Source organism: Haematobia irritans, chromosome 5 (assembly GCF_050003625.1).
Source record: "Haematobia irritans isolate KBUSLIRL chromosome 5, ASM5000362v1, whole genome shotgun sequence".
NCBI classification, from domain to species: domain Eukaryota; kingdom Metazoa; phylum Arthropoda; class Insecta; order Diptera; family Muscidae; genus Haematobia; species Haematobia irritans.
The window spans coordinates 86,488,608-86,510,642 of record NC_134401.1 but is presented as its reverse complement, the minus strand read 5'-3'; the positions used below and the strand labels follow the sequence as shown (position 1 = coordinate 86,510,642).

Sequence of the window (22,035 nt, the reverse complement as noted above, 5' to 3'; positions counted from 1 at the left end):
CAGAAATTCTAATTGAAAACTTATATTATCTTATATTTTTTCCTTTATAAAAATGTGTCATACTTTTTGTGGCACTTTTTTAAACTTGTAGTGCCACCTTCTATTGCGAGTGACACTTTTTATATCACTTTTTGGGAATTCTCTTCTTAGGAATTAATTAACATTGATGATTGCTATCATTGCATTGAAATTCTGATTAAAAACTATTCGGTTATAAAATCCAATTAATTCGTACTTGTTTCCTTTGTAAAAGTGTGTGCCACTTTTTGTGACAATTTATTAAACTTAGAGAGCCACCTCCTATTGCGGGTGACAGTTTTTATGGTACTATTTTAGGAATTATCTTCTTAGGAATTAATTGGCATTGATGATTGATATCATTCCTGAAATTCCATTCAAAAATTAATCGATTCATTTAATTTCGTGATTAAAACACAAAAAAAAATATTTCTTAATATCTTTTTTATGTTAGCCTGATATCAACGCAGGCTGGTTTTTCGTCCAAATTAATTACTTTACATTAATTACAATTTCATATGCGAGCTAATTGGACATGAAGATTATGGAATTGGTATTATTATGCTATTGAAAAGAAAATGCCAGATACCCATCTTACAAGCCTGACTATACATATGTTTCAGTGTTGGTTAATCCACATTTCCATAGTCTCTAGTAAGATCTGGCTGGGTGAGATGATTCAATTTGTGTCTTATATGCTAATTTATTATGGCAATTACACACGAGAATCATTTCTCCCAAGTTGAATCATTTTTTCACCACCACTGTGCATCATCTTCTCATATAGCTACAATCCCTTAATCTTATTTTTTCGATTTCAATTTGTTATTACATTACTGCAACAACAGATTGAAATCTATTTTTAGAGGCATTTCTTAATATCTCAATATTATTTTCATTTAGCACTAATACACATTTTTTGATTTGATTTTTAATCCAAACATTCTAGAATTAATCAATTTGAAGAAAATAATCCCCTCCTCGACGACCATATCTACACATCATCCGCATGCAACCATTATACAAACACAGCAATTAACAACAACAACCCATCAACTACAACAACATCAACAGCAGCAGCAGCATCACCAGCAACAGCAGCAGCATCATCAACAACATACACACCAGCAACAACAGCACCAACACCAGCAGCAGCAGCAACAACAGCTGCAGCATCAACATCAACAACAAACCCATCATCATCAGCAAGCAACCGAACATCAAGAAATTATTGTACACCAACATCATCCCCAACAGCAAATAGCCCAACATCACCAACTCCAACATCATCCCCAAGTACAAAGTATTGTCACCACCTCACCAACATCGCAAACTATCAACCTAATGGGTTTGCGAAATGTTCAAATCAGCGAACAAAAGCCCATTGTGTCACGCATCAAATATTCCCGCGGCAAAGTTATAACCACACCCACAACGGGTAGTGTACAAATTGTCCAGGCCCATGATGCACAAACGCATGAGATTACCGATGGTACCAAATATGAGATTAGCGAAATCGATTTGAATAATCCCCAAACATCGGCAGCGATTATTAGCGATTTGGTGAAATATGCAGAAATTGACGATATCGAATTACCGGATGGTACTAAGATTGGCATTGGATTTGCCCCCACAGAAATCACTGAACATATGCAAACATCAGCTTCGACGGCGCAAATAACAACCATTGATGCTGATGGTACCACACATCAGCATCATCAATTACAGCCGCATCAACATCACCAGTTGCATACCACCCAGGTGCATCATATACAAACCCAGGCTGTACAGGCTACGACACAACAGCAGCAGCAGCAACAGCAACATCATATAGTCCAGCAACAAACTGGACCCACTACCCATGTGGTACATCATCAACAATTGCATTTACAAGAACATGATGACAATACCACCAGTGTGGAGGCCATATTACCCGATACCATAACCGTACATGAACAACCTTCGATTACCAAGAGCTATACCATCTTAACGGCACGACCTATGAAACAGGAATCGACAACATTGAGTGAATTGGATCATACCACAGCCACAACATATGAGTTGTCGCTGAGTGATTCATCATTGGGACCCAATGATGGAGGTGATGAATCGAAATATGTGTGTCGTCATTGTGGCAAGAAATATCGTTGGAAATCCACATTGAGACGTCATGAGAATGTTGAGTGTGGTGGCAAGGAACCATGTCATCCATGTCCCTATTGTTCGTATAAGGCAAAACAACGTGGTAACTTGGGTGTCCATGTAAGGAAACATCATCCGGATAAACCACAATTGGAAAGTAAGAGAGGACGAAAGATTTAAGGACAATCATCGATGATGATGATGATGCTGATGATGAAGGATGTTGAAGATGATGAAGAGTGGCTTCATAGGCTAAGGATCAAGTAGATTGGAGTAGAGTTTAATGAATGTTTGTATTTTCATATGGTTTGCAAGGCAGCACGTGAGTAGGAAATTTTATTTTATTATTTTTTTCTTTCATTTATTTGTTAACTTCTTGTTTTTTGTCACAAACATTTTAGTTTTCTTATTTTGAGTTGAAGGAAAAAACGATAAAAAAAGAAGTTAGAAGAGAGACATAGATAACATGAGGAATTTGTTGATGATCTAATCCTAGAAATGGTGGACATTAAGAAATATTGCAATATTTAACATTTCATAACTGGATGTAGAAATTTCAAAAAGGGTTTTAATCAATTTGTTGGAAGCAAAAAAAAAAAACGTTGAATATTAAAAGTCAGCGTTTCGTGGCCTTGTGTAATCGTGTGATTGGGGTTTATCATATGTTCCTGTATATCGAAAATCCATTCGAAAGAAAAGCTCCCACTCGAATTCGAATGATTTTGGGTTTTTCTATTTTTTTGAAAGGTCGTTTCGTTTGCATGAGTAAAAATGAGTATTTTCAAGTTTTTTTTTAGAGAATTCAATCATTAGTTTTTTTATTGACACATATTTTATGATGTGACTTGCCTGTAGAAATAGAGGAACCAAAATCAATTTTCTTTTGTTTGGAATAGAAAAGAAAACTTTCGTTTGGGGAGCAGTAGAGCTCGACCGAAGCATCGGCTTCGGCTTTGGCATTCGGCCAAAAATCGATAATCGGCCTTCGCCGTCAAGAGGCCGATTAACCGAAGCCGAAGCTTTTTGAATAATTTATTTGATATTGATTTGTCTAAGTGTTGAATTTGTCTCGGTCAAAACTCCCAGTACAAAAAAAAAAAAAAAAAAAAAAAACAATTATAAAGAAATCATTTTTTGTCATTATATGTATCAAACTACTGGACTGAATTACCTTTTATTGTTGTATTTATGCATTTGTTGAAAAATATTCGACTTCGACCGATTATTGCATTTTTTGCCGAACATCGGCTTCGGCCAAAAACCCGCTTCGGACGAGCTCTAGGGTATTAGTGCTTGCTATAAAAAGTAGAAAAGTCGATTTTCATTTAACCCTCTAGTGTCCAATCCTTCGATAAATCAGGAAACTTTTAGTAAAACACATCTTAAGACAACAAAATGGGTTAGATAAAAAGAAAGCTTAGTTAAAACTGTTCAAGAGGCTTTGCAGCATATACTGAATTTTACCGTATACATTTTTCTTGTTTCGTTTTCTTGCTTTTGTGTCGTTAACATTGAATATTTAATCAGCTGGCAAAAAATTGGGGCATTAGAGGGTTAATTATAATTGGTTCTCTCTCTAATTTTTTTTGATCTATGTTATTCCGGGTCTCACTCAAGCCCGTTTTACGCTTAAAATATCAAATCGAAACCTTTTTGTGTGTTAAAACTTACACCATTTTTCCAATGAGCGAACAAATGTCAAGATGTAGAGTTCTATGAAGAAAAAAAGGGAGCCACCGTGGTGCAATGGTTAGCATGCCCGCCTTGCATACACAAGGTCGTGGGTTCGATTCCTGCTACGACCGAACACCAAAAAGTTTTTCGGCGGTGGATTATCCCACCTCAGTAATGCTGGTGACATCTCTGAGGGTTTCAAAGCTTCTCTAAGTGGTTTCACTGCAATGTGAAACGCCGTTCGGACTCGGCTATAAAAAGGAGGTCCCTTGTCATTGAGCTTAACATAGAATCGGGCAGCACTCAGTGATAAGAGAGAAGTTCACCACTGTGGTATCACAATGGACTGAATAGTCTAAGTGAGCCTGATACATCGGGCTGCCACATAACCTAACCTAACCATGAAGAAAAAAATAGTGTTTCTCTCATGGCTGTTCTGCCATAAAAAGGCCATATGCTCAAGAAGCCGCAATAAATATTCCCCTTCAGGTACACCCACATTTTTTATTTCAATTATCTATCATCATTTATTTTTTATTGCTTTTGTGGTTTTTAATTTAGAAATCTATCAAACGCCCAAATCTTCTCGATAGTTTTCGACACATACTTCACGACATTTTATGGACAGAGACATCTAGCACTTCAGTTTCGCAATGTCAAAGCTGCAAAAGGCTTGCATCATCCGCTGTCTTTCCTACCCAGTGAAAAGGCTTCTTTTTACGACAAAAAGAACTTCGCTGCAACCGGTACAAAAGAACTTCGCTGCAACCGGTAACAGGAATTTCACTTTGCCCAAGGACTGCAATCCAAGGTGCCAAAAATATAGAAAAGAAATATAAACTCCAAACTATCTAAAAAGTAGTTTTCGAAAATGTTTAAAAGAAATGGGATCGTTTTTATTGAAAATTTGGAAAAAATGTTTTGTTTTCTTCTTAGATTCTTAGATTCGAAAGCCTACTTTGTCATGTGAAAAAGTAGGGTTTTAAAACATTTAGGATTTTTTTTAAACGTACCTGTTCATGAACAACTTGTGAGCATTCAAAGAGGTTTGCAAGAAATAACCAACAAATCTTCTTGCTTCGTGGCGTTACTCATGAAAATCTGGTTTACGGTAATCTGTTACTCCCAAGCGTATGGTAATGCTGAAGGTATGACATAAATTTTCTTGGTAAACAGTTTTTCACCTCAACTACTTACCAAGTTTTCTATTGGGTTAGCTACTCAACACCTTAGGTTAGGTTAGGTGGCAGCCCGATGTATCAGGCTAACTTAGACTATTCAGTCCATTGTGATACCACATTGGTGAACTTTCCTCTTATCACTGAGTGCTGCCCGATTCCATGTTAAGCTCAATGAAAAGGGACCTCCTTGTTATAGTCGAGTCCGGACGGCTTAGAGAAGCTTTGAAATCCTCAGAAATGTCACCAGCATTACTGAGGTGGGATAATCCACCGCTGAAAAAGTTTTTGGTGTTCGGTCGAAGCAGGAATCGAACCTCGCGTATGCAAGGCGGGCGGGCATGCTAACCATTGCACCACGGTGGCTCCTCAACCCAACACCTTAGTTACAACACTAACAAAATTGAAAGTTGACTTTAAAACTAAATCGACTAATCGCTTTTCCAATTTGAAAAATGAACTCATTGATGAAAATAATATTGAAAGAAATTTCAAAATCATAGTAAAGAACTAAATTGCATGTATTCGTGGGAAATATCATGAAAATAGCTTTTCGATCAATTAAATTTTTCCAAACCAAAACGAAGATTGTTAAGCTTTTAATTTAATTTGATTAGTAATCCTCAATATGTCTCTCAAAATAGGTACAAAGCATAATATAGATTTATGAAGAGAAATAGTTTTTTTTTTCGATTATCAAAAAACAAAAGAAATATACATTTTTTTTCATATTTTTTTAGGTTAGTTTTTTGCTTAAAATTTTCTTTTGTCCTTTTTAGTTTTTGTTGTTTTATTAAAGTTTTTCTTTATAAGTAGCCAAGTAATTGTTATGTTATTTTTATACTTTAGTTGTTTATTACAGGCACATTTTTTTTTAAATGTTTTCAAATAATTTTTATTTTGTGTTATCATAAAGAGTATATATTTTTAAATATTATTACTATTAAGTTTTATTATTATTTTTTGAAAAATTAAAACCAAGTAATTTGCAAAATTACTACATAATTTCTACATGATGACAACTTTTCTTAGCTCCTCTCATCTCTAAACCTTGATCAAAACAACATCAATGTGCAAATATATTTTTTCGTTTTTATGAAAAAAAAGAAAATACATAGATTTAAGAAATTTTAAAAGAAAAACAAATATATACTTTAAAATAAAATTTAAACTAAAAGAAATTGTATAAATCGTATAATATGATTTTCCATTAATTTCCTTAAAAAAATGTAATTTTTATATAACAAAAAAAAAAAAAAACAAATCATGCAATTAGCAGCAGCTTTAAATGAAATGAAAGAAAAGTAATTTTTGAAATTAGCTTTTCTTCCTTCGATTTTGTTTTGTATGCATAACAAAGAAATTTTTAATTTCATATATACCAACTAACTTTCAAATATAATTTAGCGTACATATTTTATGGTACATAAAATTCTATATAATAAAATTTTAATTCATTTCAGGATTTGTATTGTAACCCTTTGTTGTCGAAGTCGTTATTTTTTCAATGCCTCTCTTTTTCTATAAAAAGAAATTTGAAATGATAAAGCGATGGTTCTATTTCTACACTTTTGTTTGTTAAATTTTCGAGAAAACAAAAACTTCCTTATAAATGCTGTCGCATACTTTTGTGACACAAAACTACCGACTCAGTCACAAAATGTATGACCCTCATCACGAAGGTGATAATGGAATACACTCATTTGATAGAAGAGCCACTTAACTTGTCCCCGTTTGGTGCAATGGTTAGCAGGCCCGCCTTGCACATCCCAAGGGTCGTGACTCGACGCTCTCAAAAGAGAGTGCTTTCTTTTTTGTCAGCAGACAAAAAAAAAATAATTTATTTGCTTTTTTTCATTACAAATATTTACTTTTGAGTGTATATAAATTAACTCGAAAGTCACATTGAAATATTTATTAGGATTTTTTTTGCGAAGTGCTTACATAAAATTCCTATATTTTTTGGAGGCTTTATTAAAAAAATTAAAATTTAATATTGCTTCATTTTATTTATTTGTGACTGTTTGAAAATTTTACATTGTACCATGAAAAAAACATCTTTATTTTCCAGAAAAATATATATTTTTATAACTTTCCTTAATTGTGTAAATTAAAAAAAAGAACAAACAATAATTATTAATGTTCAAAAATTTATTTTTAAATAAAAACTAGTTTTAATTTTTTTTTCTGTTAGAAAGTAGTGTGAAATACAAATATTTTGGTATAATTAGCAAAATAGAAACTTTATATGTTAATGCAAAAAAAAAAAAAAAAAAAAAAACAGAAAATAAAAACTTAAATAAAGAAAAATAAGCACAAGTTACAAAACAAAATATATAATAAAGATTTATGATAATCTTAATTCTTTAGACCATGTAAATTTTTAGAAACATCCAATACCCACTCCCAGGAAGAAAATAGCAAAAACAAAAACCCTTGCATATACACTTGATTTATACGCAATATTAAAAAAAATTAAAAAAAAAAAAGAAAACTTTGTAAGTATATATATAACTGTGTATACACAATATTTACATATATCCATTAGTATAAAAGCATTCAGTATATTAAAAAAAAAAACAAAGAAAAAAGTAAAAAAATGATATGTGTACTATTAAAAAATCCCGTATGATTAGATTTCTTTTTCTAGTAATATTCATGTGTAAAAAAAGAAAAACAAAAATGAAGGAAAATTTAAAAACAATAAATAGTTTAAATGTAATCAAATCTATTAAAACAAATTGTGAGTTTTATTCCAAACAAACAGACAATATTTCATTTCATTTCTTACATTATTCAGATGGTTTCAAACTTGTAAATGGAATGAAAATATTTTCTATTCTATGATTGGCTTTAAGTTGTACTTTTTTTTGCTGTTTATTTTTAGTTTGTATGCCATTCTCTTTCTCTAAGCATTTCCACTAATATATTTTTCTTTATCTTTTAGGTGACTGAATTGGAGCTTTTTGTAATACGAATTCCAAAACTTGGTCCTTTTTCAAAAGCGGAAAGAGACAACAATATTTTATATTATTTTTATTTTCAATTCCAACTCTAAGTAATGTGGATTTCCGGTATATTATTATAATTTTTTTTTGTTTTAAAGAATATTGGGAAAACCACAATAATGAGCAAAATCATAATGTAAACAGGAACAGATATTTTTTATTAATATGAAATTTTTAAATTGAATTAAAGCGCAATCAGATAGTCAATGGTAGACTATTGTATTTTTTCAAACTTTTTCCTTGAATTCCACCATTAGTAATTTGAAATAATAAATCAAATTACCTAATCTCTGTAACAATGTCATCTGTAGTAAAAAGTGAAATTTGCAGAGATTAGGTAATTTGATTTATTATTTCAAATTCACTGAAAAGGTTTGAAAATATACAATGGCTATATTAAGTGAAATTAGACTTGCCCAAACAAAATTTCAAATATCAATTTATTAAGTTCAATTCAATATCACAATTGACTGAATAGTCTAAGTGAGCCTGATACATCGGGCTGCCACCTAACCTAAGTTCAATTTGATTTAAAGAGCAGGCAACAAGTTGATTTTCCACTTATAAATCCTAGCAGTCATAATTTCGATGTTGAACTTTTTTTTTGATTTTTTTTTTTCAATTTATGAAGACATTATTCGCATCATTAGGTTATTGTTCATTACTTGTATTTAGAATGTGACATTTTGATTTTGCTCTCACTAGACTTATGCATTGCAATATTGGTTATTTAGTGGTCCTTTTACCTTTCCAAATTCTTTACTAACATATTTCTCTTTTTTAGGTAAGGACATCCACACAAAAGAACATGAGAGCGTAAATCTAAAGGACCATGAATGGAATGAATGCAATACTTTACAAGCGATGGCTATGTGAACATTTTGAAAACCAAATAACTGTAATTTGATTTTATTATTTATAATTTTTGTTTATACATTTACCCTCTCTTTTATTATTACAAACACAATTTTTCGCTAATGTGATTTTGTGGTTATACACGCAGAGAAGGAATATGATCACCTCAAACATGTTTCAAGAGCAAAATGTTATTTTTGTATGGTGACCATGTAACATGTTTGTCACTAAAATGTTATTTTCTCGTCAAATATAACCTGCTTGCCGAAATCACATACATGATTTCCGAGAAAATAACATGGTTGCGAAAACAATGTTACATGGTCACCACCCAAAAATAACATTTTGCTTTTAAAACATGTTTGAGGTGATCATATTCCTTCTCTGGGTGTAGGTTATAATTATTTTTAATTATTGAATTTATTTTTATTAAATATTTTTCCTTTATCGTTTTATAAGATTTTGTTTTTAAGATTTTGTTTTTAAAATTTTGTTTTAATTTATTGTTTTTATTTTTTATATATTGTTTTAATTATTAAATATTAATTTTTAAAATTTTGTATCTATTTGTTTTATTTTTTATATGTATTTTATGTTTTTTATATATTATTTTATATTTTTTATATATTATTCGAGTTTGAATTATTCATTGCATTTATTTAGTATTTTTTGATTTTGTTTTGGTCAAAATATAAATGTCTATTAAATAGAGGAATTTACTTAATCGAGGCCAGTTATATAAATACAAAAAACAAAAGACTTGATATTTTCAGGCTTACTTAGATTATTCAGTCCATTGTGATACCACGATGTAAAGTGTAGTTGACTTATATAATCTGATTGTGATGAACATTGAAGACTTCTGAAATATTGGCTTCTATTACAAGAACAACTATTATTGAACACAAAATAACAAAAAAAAATTTTAAAAACTAACTCCAAGCAAAATATCTATCGAGCAATCGAATTTGAGAACAATATGAAATTTTGCCAATTTAGCACACAGTGACTGCTTTCCCTTCTCCAGCATATTTTTCTCGTTTTGGCATGCTTTTCTGCTGCAGCTTTTCGATATTTCTTGGGGTTTAGTTAAAAACTTAATTTTCCACTAGACAATTGATAAGGGTTTGGGCCTTAAATTTGTGTGAAAAAACTCTGTTTTGTGCTTTATAATTTGAAATCATGTACAGCTATACAACAAATATATATATACAATTTTAGTAATAAATATTTTCCAATATATTCCAATTTCCTATTGATTTTCATCGTCAGGATATGCAATAAAAATAAAAAAATAATAATAATAATAAAAATAATATTGGTATTCCTCAACTCTCGTTAGCTGTATACAATTAACACAGCTTAGGATAATAGCTCATGCAACCAAAGAAATTTGTTAGTAGGGACAGCAAAAAAGTCTACTAAAACAGCAGAAAAGCTGCTGAAAAAGGGACAGCAGTCACTGTTTGCTGAAATAGCAAACATTTTCTGCTATTTTTGAAGCTCGATTACACTAAAATGTGTTTTATTTTGGCTAATTTGACCAAAAATCTGAATATTTATCGAAGTGAGGCATAAGAGCAAGCAAAATGTTTGCTGATCGTATTTAGGAGCTTGTAAGTATATTACAGTGCAAAAATATACCAAAAACTACTTTTGGTTCTTAAATATGCTTTGGGGAAAAATGTATAACCTAAAAATTTTATAAATTGGTATTCATTTGGCCCTGAAGTGCAAAAATATAACAGCAGACATCGACTGCTGTTTTTAGCAGACTTTTTTCTATGAGTGTGTACTCTATTCATTAGTATATTATTTGTACTGTACACACACTCTCTGAAAATGCAATTTTATAGGAAAAATGGCAAAATGTTGGGAAAAAAGCAAAAAATTGATTTTTGATTTTGTATTTAACACCACAGGATATAGCTTATAAACTATAAAATCCCAAAATGTGATTCAATGGAAAAGTAACGAAATTTTGTAAAAATATATCATTAAAAACAGAAATGGCCATCAAAATCTGAAAATACTAAAAATTTAGTGCATAAATTCTGTAAAGATTTGTATGTCTTTGCATTTTATTTTATTTATTTTTGAATTTCAATGTTATTAATTTTTGTTTCGATTTGTTTTGATATCTTTATTTTTTTATTTATTGTTTTATTATTTATTTATTTTTTAATTATTTTATTTATTTTTTATTGTTTTATTATTATCATTTTTCCCTTATCTATTTTTTTTACTTTCTCTAAAGCAATTATGAAATGAAACAAAAAAACTTGTGTTTGTTAAAACATTACGTTTATGTTGTAAAATGTGTTGAATGTGTCTTCAAGAAATTAGGAAAAGTGTTATTCTCTATATCCTATACATATCCATCTTCTCTAAGCTTTTCCCTCAAATATCCCAAAATATCTATCAGCATATTCCCAGCGTAAACTATTCCCTTGGCCCCTTATGAAAACATTTGAATGTGTTTTTGAAAAAAAGTGAGAGAGAAACAAAAATATATTTTTGTTTAAAAAAAAACAAACAACATCTATGAATTGTGTGTTGTTTATTGTGTATTATTTATTCCAGTTATCTTAAAAAGATAATTAAGTTTTTGTTCTTATTGTTATTCCTAATAGATTTTTCTTGCTTATTTTGTGTAAATAATAATTATATATGCTTGCTTTCTCATGATTTAGTTAAGCTTTTTTTTTTTTTTTTTTTTTCTCATTGTGTCCTTAAATAACTCCCAAATTCATCACCTGACCTAATATCATTATCCATTACATATTGGCATTTCATAGGTATTTTTGTGCAATCAAAAATGCTTTATAGAGATACTGGACGGTTGTTAATCATATACAAGAAAACTAAGCATAATATTATATATATTTTTAATTAAATTTTAAAGAAAGTAAAGTAAATTAAAAAAAAAATGGTTATGTTCTTCCTTGGACTATATTTTTTAAATAACTAATTTTCATATATATTTATTTGTTATGTCATTTTTTTTCTTGTCCTCTGATAATCAACCGTCTTAAATCCCCGAGAATAAGCCTTTCCTTGATCAAATGTCATCCCTCATTTCGAAACTCCTTACTCATTTTGTAAATCCTGACCCATTACCCATCATTATCCATCATTTGCATTTATTTGCTTATAATTTTATTCATTTAATGTATTATGTAAATAATTGGCCTTGGAAATTTATAAGAAATTAATTTCATATAATACCCTTAAAATATTACCCTAAATTCTCTTCCCAAACCTTCTCAGAAATGAAATCAAAATCAAATGTTGCTTCAGATTTTTGTTTTAATTTTTCTTTCTTATGATTTAATTTGAAAAGTTAAAGAAAAATTATATGTTTTCAATTGAGATTTAATTTTGTTAGTATTTTAAATCGAATTTTCTTTAATTTTTCAAATATTATATATTTTTCAATTAATTTAACAATTTTGCTATTTTAGTTTAAGTTCAAATGTCCTTTGTTTTTTTTTTTTTAATTCATTATGTTATGTTTATATTGTTTTTTCTCCTTTTTTCTTTTCTTTTTTCTCCTGGTTTTTTTTTAATATATGATTTTTATCGACTTTCATTTACAATGTATTTGTTTTAATAAATACAATCACCGCCTCAACGATGGATCTATCTAAATCTACAACCTATGAAATCCGTAATCCGTAAAACAAATCGAATAAATAAATAAACGTAAATTCCCTATATTCCATCATGAATGTCGTTTTTCTACGCAAAATCATAATGTGCTATGGCATTCTTGATTTTGGCTTTTAGATCTAAGTATTACACGCATAGCAGGTTTGACATGGAATGAATGGAATGCCCGCTTGGCCATGCCTTTGGTCACCCAATTGCGTGAAGGTGTACATCCATTAGTATTTCCCACCGATTTAACTATAGAAAGGGGTGGCGGCTCCTCCAATGCAAGTGGTGCTGCTGGAGGTGGGGTTAACCCATCCGGAACCGGAAACGGTTTAAATGCTCGTGATGTGTGTAAAGTTGAATTAAAATCACCCTTGAAGAGGTCAACGCTCTCGGGTTCCCCCACACCGCCCAATGAACTTAGCAACCAGGGTGATCAACAAAACTCACAAGGTGCCTCAAGTACCCCCTTGAATTGCTCTGGGGCCAGTGAAACGAATGAAAAAACCACATCGACTGGTGGTAAATTGAAGCTTTTAACCCAAGAGGAAGCTACAGTTTTAATGCTTAAAGCTGCTGCCGAAAAATCAGCCCATGCTGCCAACAATAGTGGTAATCTCAGTGATAACAGTTATACCGATGATCCCACGCCGGGCAATGTAAGCGGTGGTGGCGGTGGTGGTGGAGGTAATAGTTCAGATTTCCATTCGGCCTTTGCTGATGTTGGTCCTGCTGGCTTGAGTATCAACATCCTCAATAGTATAAATGCCATGAATAGCTTGATAAGTGGTGGCGGAAATGGTGGCCTGAGCTTGAGCAGTGCAGCAGCCTTGGGTGTAGGTGGTGCAGCTGGTGCTGGCAATGGTGCTGGTCACCCTTGTCCCGAATGTGGCCGCCTCTATAAATTGAAATCATCACTGCGTAATCATCAGAAATGGGAATGTGGCAAGGAACCCCAATTCCAGTGTCCCTTCTGCGTGTATAGGGCCAAACAGAAAATGCACATTGGTCGCCATATGGAGAGAATGCACAAAGAGAAATTCTTTAAAGTGGAAGATTTGAAAAGTTTCACAACTGCCACCATAGGTAGTCAGCTGACTCAGGGTTCTGGCGGAGCAAACAGTGGTGGTGGTACTGGTGGCGGTGGCTCAACGATAAGTGCCGAAGATTCATCATCGGCTGTGGCTGAATTACGTCAACAATTCTCATAAGAATGTGGGAAGCACCATCATCCCGAAAAGTGTTTGGTTTTTTTTTTATTTACCTATGAGAAGGAGAAGCGTGTTTCTATTTCGTCTTAAGCTAAGTAAGGATGTGAGAGATTTTTTTTTATATCAGGGAATTATTTTATAAAACGAAAATAATTTATTTATAAAAATCGTATTAAGCACAGAGAGGTATTTTTGTAATAGGAACAACGAAAAATATAAACCTAGAAGAGAATCGTATAGCTGGCAAAAAGTAAAAAAAAACTGGGGGTGGCTAGAGATAAATTGGAGAATAAATAAATCAGGAAAATAATCAGAGATATTTTTTTTTGGCATATATGGAAGGATACAATTTTTTCCAGGAATTAGAAAGACCTTTAAACATTTTTTTACAGATTTAAATTTTGTTAAAGAAACTTTATAAAATTTATTTTTTACATTTTTCCATTAACTCATTTTATCTCTTCCACCCCTTAAATTAATTGTAAATACACCACACCAACAGACAAAAAAAAACGAAAATCAGCCTCAGTAAATATTTTTTTTCTTAAGAGAAAAGAAAAAACATTCAGGGAAAATACAAGATTTATTTTTCTTCTTAATTTAAAGAAAAGAAAAATGAAAAAGAAAAACGTAAATATTTTTCTAATCACAACACAAAGCTGTTAACACAAAACGATAAATTTTGTGAAATATGGAAACAAGTGTGCCAAATTTTTTAAATCATTTATATATACACATATAATATTATAAAATAATTGTTTTTGTTTGTTAATCAATAATTTATTTACAAAAAGAGAAAAAAAGTTTTTCTTAGATCAAGAGAAAAAGACACCAAGAAATAACCTCAGAAAAGACAAAAAAAAAATCTTAATAGAGAAAAGCGAGAAAAATGCCATTCCTTTATGCAATTTGTTAAATTTTACACCATTTTATATATATAGAGAGATTTTTTTTAAATATAGATTATATGTTAACTGAACATATATCGATAACTTTTGGCATTCCTTAATTTACCAGAAAAAGACCTATAACATAAAAAAGACAATCCCTTTTTTATTAAATGTAAAATGATATTCCAATTTAGTTTGTAAGCTAAAATAAAAATGATAAAGAAAAACAGGACCTTATACCTTAACATCATTTCGAAAGCAGGTTTTTCGACAATCTCCTATTCCTCTTTTCCCCCTTTTTTATAAAAAAAAACCTATTCCCTTACTCAAGATAATTGTATACGATTTTTGTTCATAAAATAACAATTTTTTTGAAACATTTTTTTAAGTGGTATAGAAACGATTTTGAAAAATGTTTCTCAAATTATATAAAATATATTCAATACTATCTATCTATATAGCATTCCCCTTTTCCTTGGCCTTTTTTAAATATAACTTTCAAAATTACACCTTTAAAAAAAGGAAAAGACCATTTTCTTTCAAAACATTTTAAATTAAATAATCATAATTCTCAGTGGATATTTAGAAAACCGTAAAGCTTTTTTTTAATAATATTATGTTTTTTTATGAAATAAATAATAAGAATTAGCATGAGGTAATTTTAAAGGCAATATAATTATCATTAGTTTTAAAAGAGGAAAAAATGGCTTTTACAGAGCAACGAATTCATAAACAATCGAGTCATGATTAGGGATTTTTAAATAAGAAAATCTTAAAAAAAAGCATCACAATTTTATTAGGAAGGGATTTAGAAAAGAAAAACAGAAGTATTACTTCCTTTTGTTATACCATATTTTTTATTCAATACAGTGCCAAATTATTACAAAGATCCTAATAATTAAATAAAAAGTCCCAGAGTTGATTCTTCTAACTACACAAAAGATAATCGTTTGAAATCTCTTCAATCAAACCAAATTTGAAATAATTGTCCTCTGAAAGAAATTCAATTGAACCATTCGAATTTTTATTGATTCAATGGACATATGAAATTATTATGAGAAAAGAAAAAGTAATTTCAGAAGTGTAATTGATTACAAGTCTAATAAAATTTCGAATAAAATTTTTAAGTGTTTCAAAAATATTTAAATGATTCAATCAAAAGTTGACTAATAATTTTAGTAATTAATTAATCAATTGCTTTCCAAATGTTTTTATCGCATACACAAAATTTGTTTTATTCACCGGTTAAGCACTAATCGGAGAATGGAAAACGGCCATTTGACCTTTATTGAATCATTTCTTTAGAAGAATTTATAACAGTTTTGAAACTGTTGAATTAATTAAATTGAAAAAAAAAAAATTCTGTAGCTCTGGCTCTTTAAATATAAAATATCCCCCTATTCCCTTTCATCCCTTCTTGGTATTGTGTTGCCATTTATAGTCGAACAATCAACAAAAAATACCTCAAAATAAAAACAAACTCAATTACATATGTTTTTAAGTATAAAAACCAACATTCCAATAAATAAATTAATTTAGAAAAAAAAAAAATTCAAAAGTGCCTTTAAAAAAATGAAAATAAAAAACAACATTCATTATGAAATTTAGTATATAGAATTAGGCTATCACAGTAACGAAACCTCAAGTGCGAGAAGAAAACAAAAAAAAACTTCAATAATATCAAAAACCGCTTTAACAAAGTCTAAACTTTGCGAAAAACCCAAAATTACAAAATGCAAATAATTTTTTTTTTTCCAAAAAAAGTCCCTTTTACACAAGAACTTTTAAAGTTTGACACTATTTAGAAAAAACAATAAATCCAAAAACAAATTCGAAATTTGTTAAAAAAATAGGAATTCCAAGAAACCATTTTGTTGGCTATATAAAAAAAAGTTTATTTAAAAAATAAATAAAAACAAAAAACAAATTTAATTTGGGAAATTTTCACAATATTCTTAAATATTTAAGATATCAAGTGTTTTGATATATATACATCTTTTTTGGTTTTTACTATATCTTTTTTTATGAAAAAGCCATAAATATATTTTTGATAGAGTTGTTTTCGATTTTTTTTTCTAGAGATTGTAAGTTTTTTTACGGTTTTAGTTATAAGCAAAAAATAAATAAAAAACATTTATATATTGTATATGAAATAAAAACCTCAGGTACTTAGTTTGTGTTAAATTAAAATAACCACAACGCAGAATACTTTATATATGAAATATTTTTTTTTAATGAAATTTTATTATATGAAATTACGAAAAATATCACAAGAAATAACCCCAGCAAGCACCGTGTCAATATTTTGTAAATCTTTCAAGAATTTCTTTTATTTATTTTATACCATAGTAAATTCTCCAGACTCATGGAAATGTATAAAAAGAAAGCTGTGCTTTCTTTTAACACAGGTCTCAAAAAAAAACTAAAATAGTTTTCTTTAATTTTCAAACCCTGCCACATTTCACAATAAGCTCAAAATGAAACGTCACAAATAGTTTATGTCTATTATATTTAAAAAGTAAAAAAAAAAAAAAAATAATTGTAACCGTAACTTAATTTATAATATTATTTATTTACAATAATTTTTAATCATGAAAAAATAGCCCTTAATTTATTGTGTATTTCTATATAAATATTTTTTTTTGTTTACACACCATTCTATTTACACAAAAAAAAAAAAAAAAAAACAAAACAAAATAGTTATTTATAGCAAAAAGACAAATTACATTCCATAAAAAAATAATTTTGTAATAACTAACCCCACAAAGCTGATAGAGGGGGGGTTGAAAAAAAAAAACTAAAATTTTTTCTTCTCCTTCTTTACAAAAATCATAGTATTTTTTTAATTCCCTAAACAATAGTTCAAATGTTTTTTTTTATATATTTTTAACTTATTTTTTTACAATTAAAATATTTTTTTTGTTTGTTTTGTTACAAAGATATATACGCTACTATATAATCAATCAATCGGTTCTAATTGGTGTTGGGCTTATTTTTTTAATAAAACAAAAAAAAAAACAATTTCTTAGTATAGTATACTCTATATTAAAAAAAATATATAATTTTTGAAAATATGTATAATAATTTTTTTTCAAAATTCCATTCATTTTCTTAAAGAAAACAAAAATTGAAATCATTAAATAATAATTCAAGATTGATCTGGATTAAGAAAGTAATAGAAAAAAGGTTAAAAAAAATTCACAGATGCTCTGTAACAACTTTCAAAATTACAAAATATTCTAAATATTTTGTATAAATTGTGTTCTAATTTCGAAAGTCTATAAATGTTTCCATTTGAACTTTTAAGGTGCTACATTCGGATATTATGTTTGTTATTTCAGCAGAATTATGCTTTTAATTTTATAATTTCTATATTTGTAATTCACAATAGAATATTATTGTGATTTGAAATAAGAAAATTTTTAATAAATCACATGACCAAAAATGCATCTAATACTGGATAGAATAGTAGCTACAGTGTTTGAAAAAGATTCCGCAGAGTATTGAAAAATCACAATAATTTTTTTTATTGTGAATGCCTTCTTAAACCAATTAAATAATTAATCTTGAAAATAAAACTTACAAGTTTCACAAACAAAACAAAATTTTATTATACTATGGGTTCATAAAGGTAATCAAACTCTGTAGAATATACACTTAAAAAAAAAAACGAAAAATAATTGTTTAGTATTTTAAAATTTTTCGTTTAAACAAAAATACAATGGATAATATATTTCTGTGTTACCTTTAGAAAACTCACAATTTGTGTTTTCTTTCTCGAAACAACAACAACAAAAAGAACAAATTAATTTTTTTAGCCGGATCCATAGAAAAAATCCATAAAAAAAACTTTTGTAAAAATAAATTTTAAAAATGAAAATATATAATTTTATACATATTAAAAAAAAAAACAAACAACAAATACTCATATAAACAATTTTACTAAATAAGTTTTATTTTTTTCCTCTCCCAATATTTTTATATACATACATATTACTCTTAAATTTAAAAATAAAATTTTTATATGTAAAAATGTAAAAAAATCACAAAAAGTTTATTATTGTATAATAAAGTTATAAAAAAAAAACAAGAAAAAGTCGACAACCTAGAGTTGTTTTGTATTAATTTTATTTAGTGCTCCAGAATTAAGTGCCTTGCCTAGTTTTTGTTGTGTTTTTTTTATTTTACAAATTTTTGTAGCCTTTATTTTTGTATCTTCCTTAAAAAACAAACTCACAAACTCAACTCGTCACGAACACTCACTGTTTATTTTCATTAACAGTAAGTATTGATGTTTTTTTTATTTTTTATTTATTTATTTTTTTAATATATTTCAGTTTTTTTTGTTTGTAAAATTTCAACTTGCTTTCTATTTTACCTTTGTGATTTTTTCCTTTTGTTTTTCCAATTTTATACTATCCTTTTTTTGTTTGTGAAATTTATTTTTTATTTAATTTTTGTTTTTTCAAGTTTTGTCTAAAATTCTTTGGAAAAATTTTTTACACTTATCACATTGCACCATAAAATTTTTGTTATATATAGTGAAAACCTATAAAAATTCTCTTCAGATAAACTCTATAACTCGTTGGTCTTAAAACAAAAGTAATTTGAAATTTTTCAAATGTTTATAACTTAGATTATATAAGTATATATACTTAATGAAAATATCTTAAAAATATATTAAAGTTTTCTTTTTTACTAATTCATATCTTATTTATTTATTTTTTCCCCTCGTAAAAATATTTAGATACTCCTTTGGAGGAAGTTACTCCTACGAATACCACATCTGCTCAGAATGAATCACGTATACGTGTACGTAATTGGTTAATGTTGGCCGATCAGTCAATATTGGAGAAGTCATATAATGAAAATACCAATACAAGCGGTAAGTCCATGCATCCATGTTATTTATATTTTTTATGTTTTTATTTTCAATTTAAAATTATTATTTTCTTGTATTCTATTAAGCTTTTTGTGAACCTCTTATATGATTTTTTAAAATTAATTTTATTAATTAGGACCATTTTAATTTTATGGAAAAACAACTGACTATAATCGACTGTTTTTTAATCCATTTATTTTTTAAATAATTATAGTGCGTAATACATAATTTTTAAATCTCATAAACGAAATTAGATAAAAATGAAAAATATCTAAAATGAAGAAATTAATTAATTACAGTTAATGTACATAAATAAAAAAAAAGATGAAGAGGAATTCGAACCCTTAGTCTATACGAATATAGACATAAATAAAATTTCATTAAATCGTCGAATTTTATCGAAGTTTATAAATCTCATAAACGAAATTAGATAAAAATTAAAAATATCTAAAATGAAGAAATTAATTAGTTAATATACATAAACCAAAAAAAAAAATAAGAAGAAGAGGAATTCGATCCCTTAGTCTATACGAATATAGACATAAATAAAATTTCATTAAATCGTCGAATTTGATCGAAGTTTATAAAAGATTGCATTGGGACCAGAACGATTTTCGTTAATTCTTCAATATTTTTCGTTTTCTTCTTAAAAAAACCCGTTCTATAGAATTATAATGACAAATATTTTAAATATTACTAAACTTTGTGTATAGTTTATTTAATTTAGTATATCGATACTAGAATCCAATAATATTAGTAGTACATTAGTTCCAAAGGGGGGGTCTACTACAATTTCCCACATAAACTCCGTGATTCGCTAGAATGAAGTCTACAAAAAATATTTCAAATATTTAAACATTTCCTCAGTGAATTGTGAGGATTTTGAGCTGAAACTAGAATAGATAACTAAAAAAAACTTTAATATAAATCTGAGATACAGATTTTATTATTTTTGGTCAGTATACAATGACTGCTTTTTTATTTGGGGACTAAAGTCTACACATAATTATAGATTTTTCCATTTTTGAATGTAGGCACGGCCGCAAACCTGAGCCGCTTTTAAAATCAATCTTCATATTTTTCTAGGATTGTTTTTGCCCTTAACAGCCGATTTTTTGCTAGTTTAACAAACTTTTGTTTTGATGTCTGTGCACAGTGTTGTCAGTAATTTTCTGGCCCTTGTGCCCAAATTGGGTCGTTTTCGCCCCCAAAAATCCCCAAATTCAATTAAAATTTCTCATTTTGACAAGATTTCATGAAAAAAAAAAAAACAAAAATATTCTCTGCTGTAGAAAATCAGTAAAACATTGAAAAGAAAATTTAAAATGTTTGTCACACCAGCTTGCGAACTGCAATAAGATCAAGATTTCGAAACAAAACCACGGTTGCCTCAGTTGGTAGGTTAGGTTAGGTTAGGTGGCAGCCCGATGTGTCAGGCTCACTTAGACTATTCAGTCCATTGTGATACCACATTGGTGAACTTCTCTCTTATCACTGAGTACTGCCCGATTCCATGTTAAGCTCAATGACAAGGGACCTCCTTTTTATAGCCGAGTCCGAACGGCGTTTCACATTGCAGTGAAACCACTTAGAGAAGCTTTGAAACCCTCAGAAATGTCACCAGCATTACTGAGGTGGGATAATCCACCGCTGAAAAACTTTTTTGGTGTTCGGTCGAAGCCGGAATCGAACCCACGACCTTGTGTATGCAAGGCGGGCATGCTAACCATTGCACCACGGTGGCTCAGTTGGTAAAATTCTACCAAAAAAGGTAGATTTTTTTAATGTTTGGTAGATTGAATTGGTTTCTTTATGTTTTGGTAGATTTTGCAAAATATTTCTCTCCATCTAAGAGGTACAACATTTTCTATAGAAATAAAATTTTGACAAAAATTTTTATAGAAATAACATTTTGATAAAAATTTCTATAGAAATAAAATATTTATCTTGTCTAAACCAGTAACGAACACTGCTGACGGCCCGAGTCCGTGTGTTTCACAATTCTAAAAAAATGTCATAGTCAAGCTGAATAAAGTTAAAAATTAGAGTTTGAGTCCCTGAACCGTTTTCGAAAAAAATCCCCAAATATATGAAAATTTCCTACCAAACCCCCCAAGTCCTTAACTCAAGCATTTCGTCCCCATTCCATCAAAAAATACCCCCCATTTGTGGGAAAATCCCCAATACTGGCAACACTATCTGTACAAACAAAATAGAATTAGTGGACAGGCGATCCTTTAAGATTTCCGTTATTATGGAATGAAGGTATCGGTATACAAAAATGTATTAATTTTTGATACATTTAAAATATTAATTTTAATATAGGTTAGGTTATGTGGCTGCCCGAATCAGGCTCACTTAGATTATTCAGTCCATTGTGATACCACAGTGGTGAAATTTTAATATAAGACATTTTCAAAATTAAAAAAAATTTTTTTTTTTCTATAAAATAAAAATTCAATATCGGATTTAAAATAATAAAATGAAATAAACCTACAAACACCATTTGAAATAGAAGAG

General features: G+C 29.0%; 1 protein-coding gene across 10 annotated transcripts in view; it reads left to right on the top strand.

Moving 5' to 3' along the window:
• Nucleotides 1–22,035, top strand: part of lola (longitudinals lacking) — a 437,759-nt gene that overhangs the window by 232,776 nt on the left and 182,948 nt on the right. For 4 of the 10 annotated variants that reach the window (XM_075313522.1, XM_075313520.1, XM_075313523.1 and 1 more), the window contains one exon: nucleotides 19,381–19,518. The exons of 4 other annotated variants lie outside the window; for them this stretch is intronic. In XM_075313522.1, the coding sequence (XP_075169637.1) occupies nucleotides 19,381–19,518 (138 nt within the window). Of the gene's footprint in view, nucleotides 1–967; nucleotides 7,754–12,664; nucleotides 14,866–19,380; nucleotides 19,519–22,035 lie in introns of those variants that run through there. 2 more of the 10 variants (XM_075313529.1, XM_075313524.1) reach the window with 2 other exon arrangements.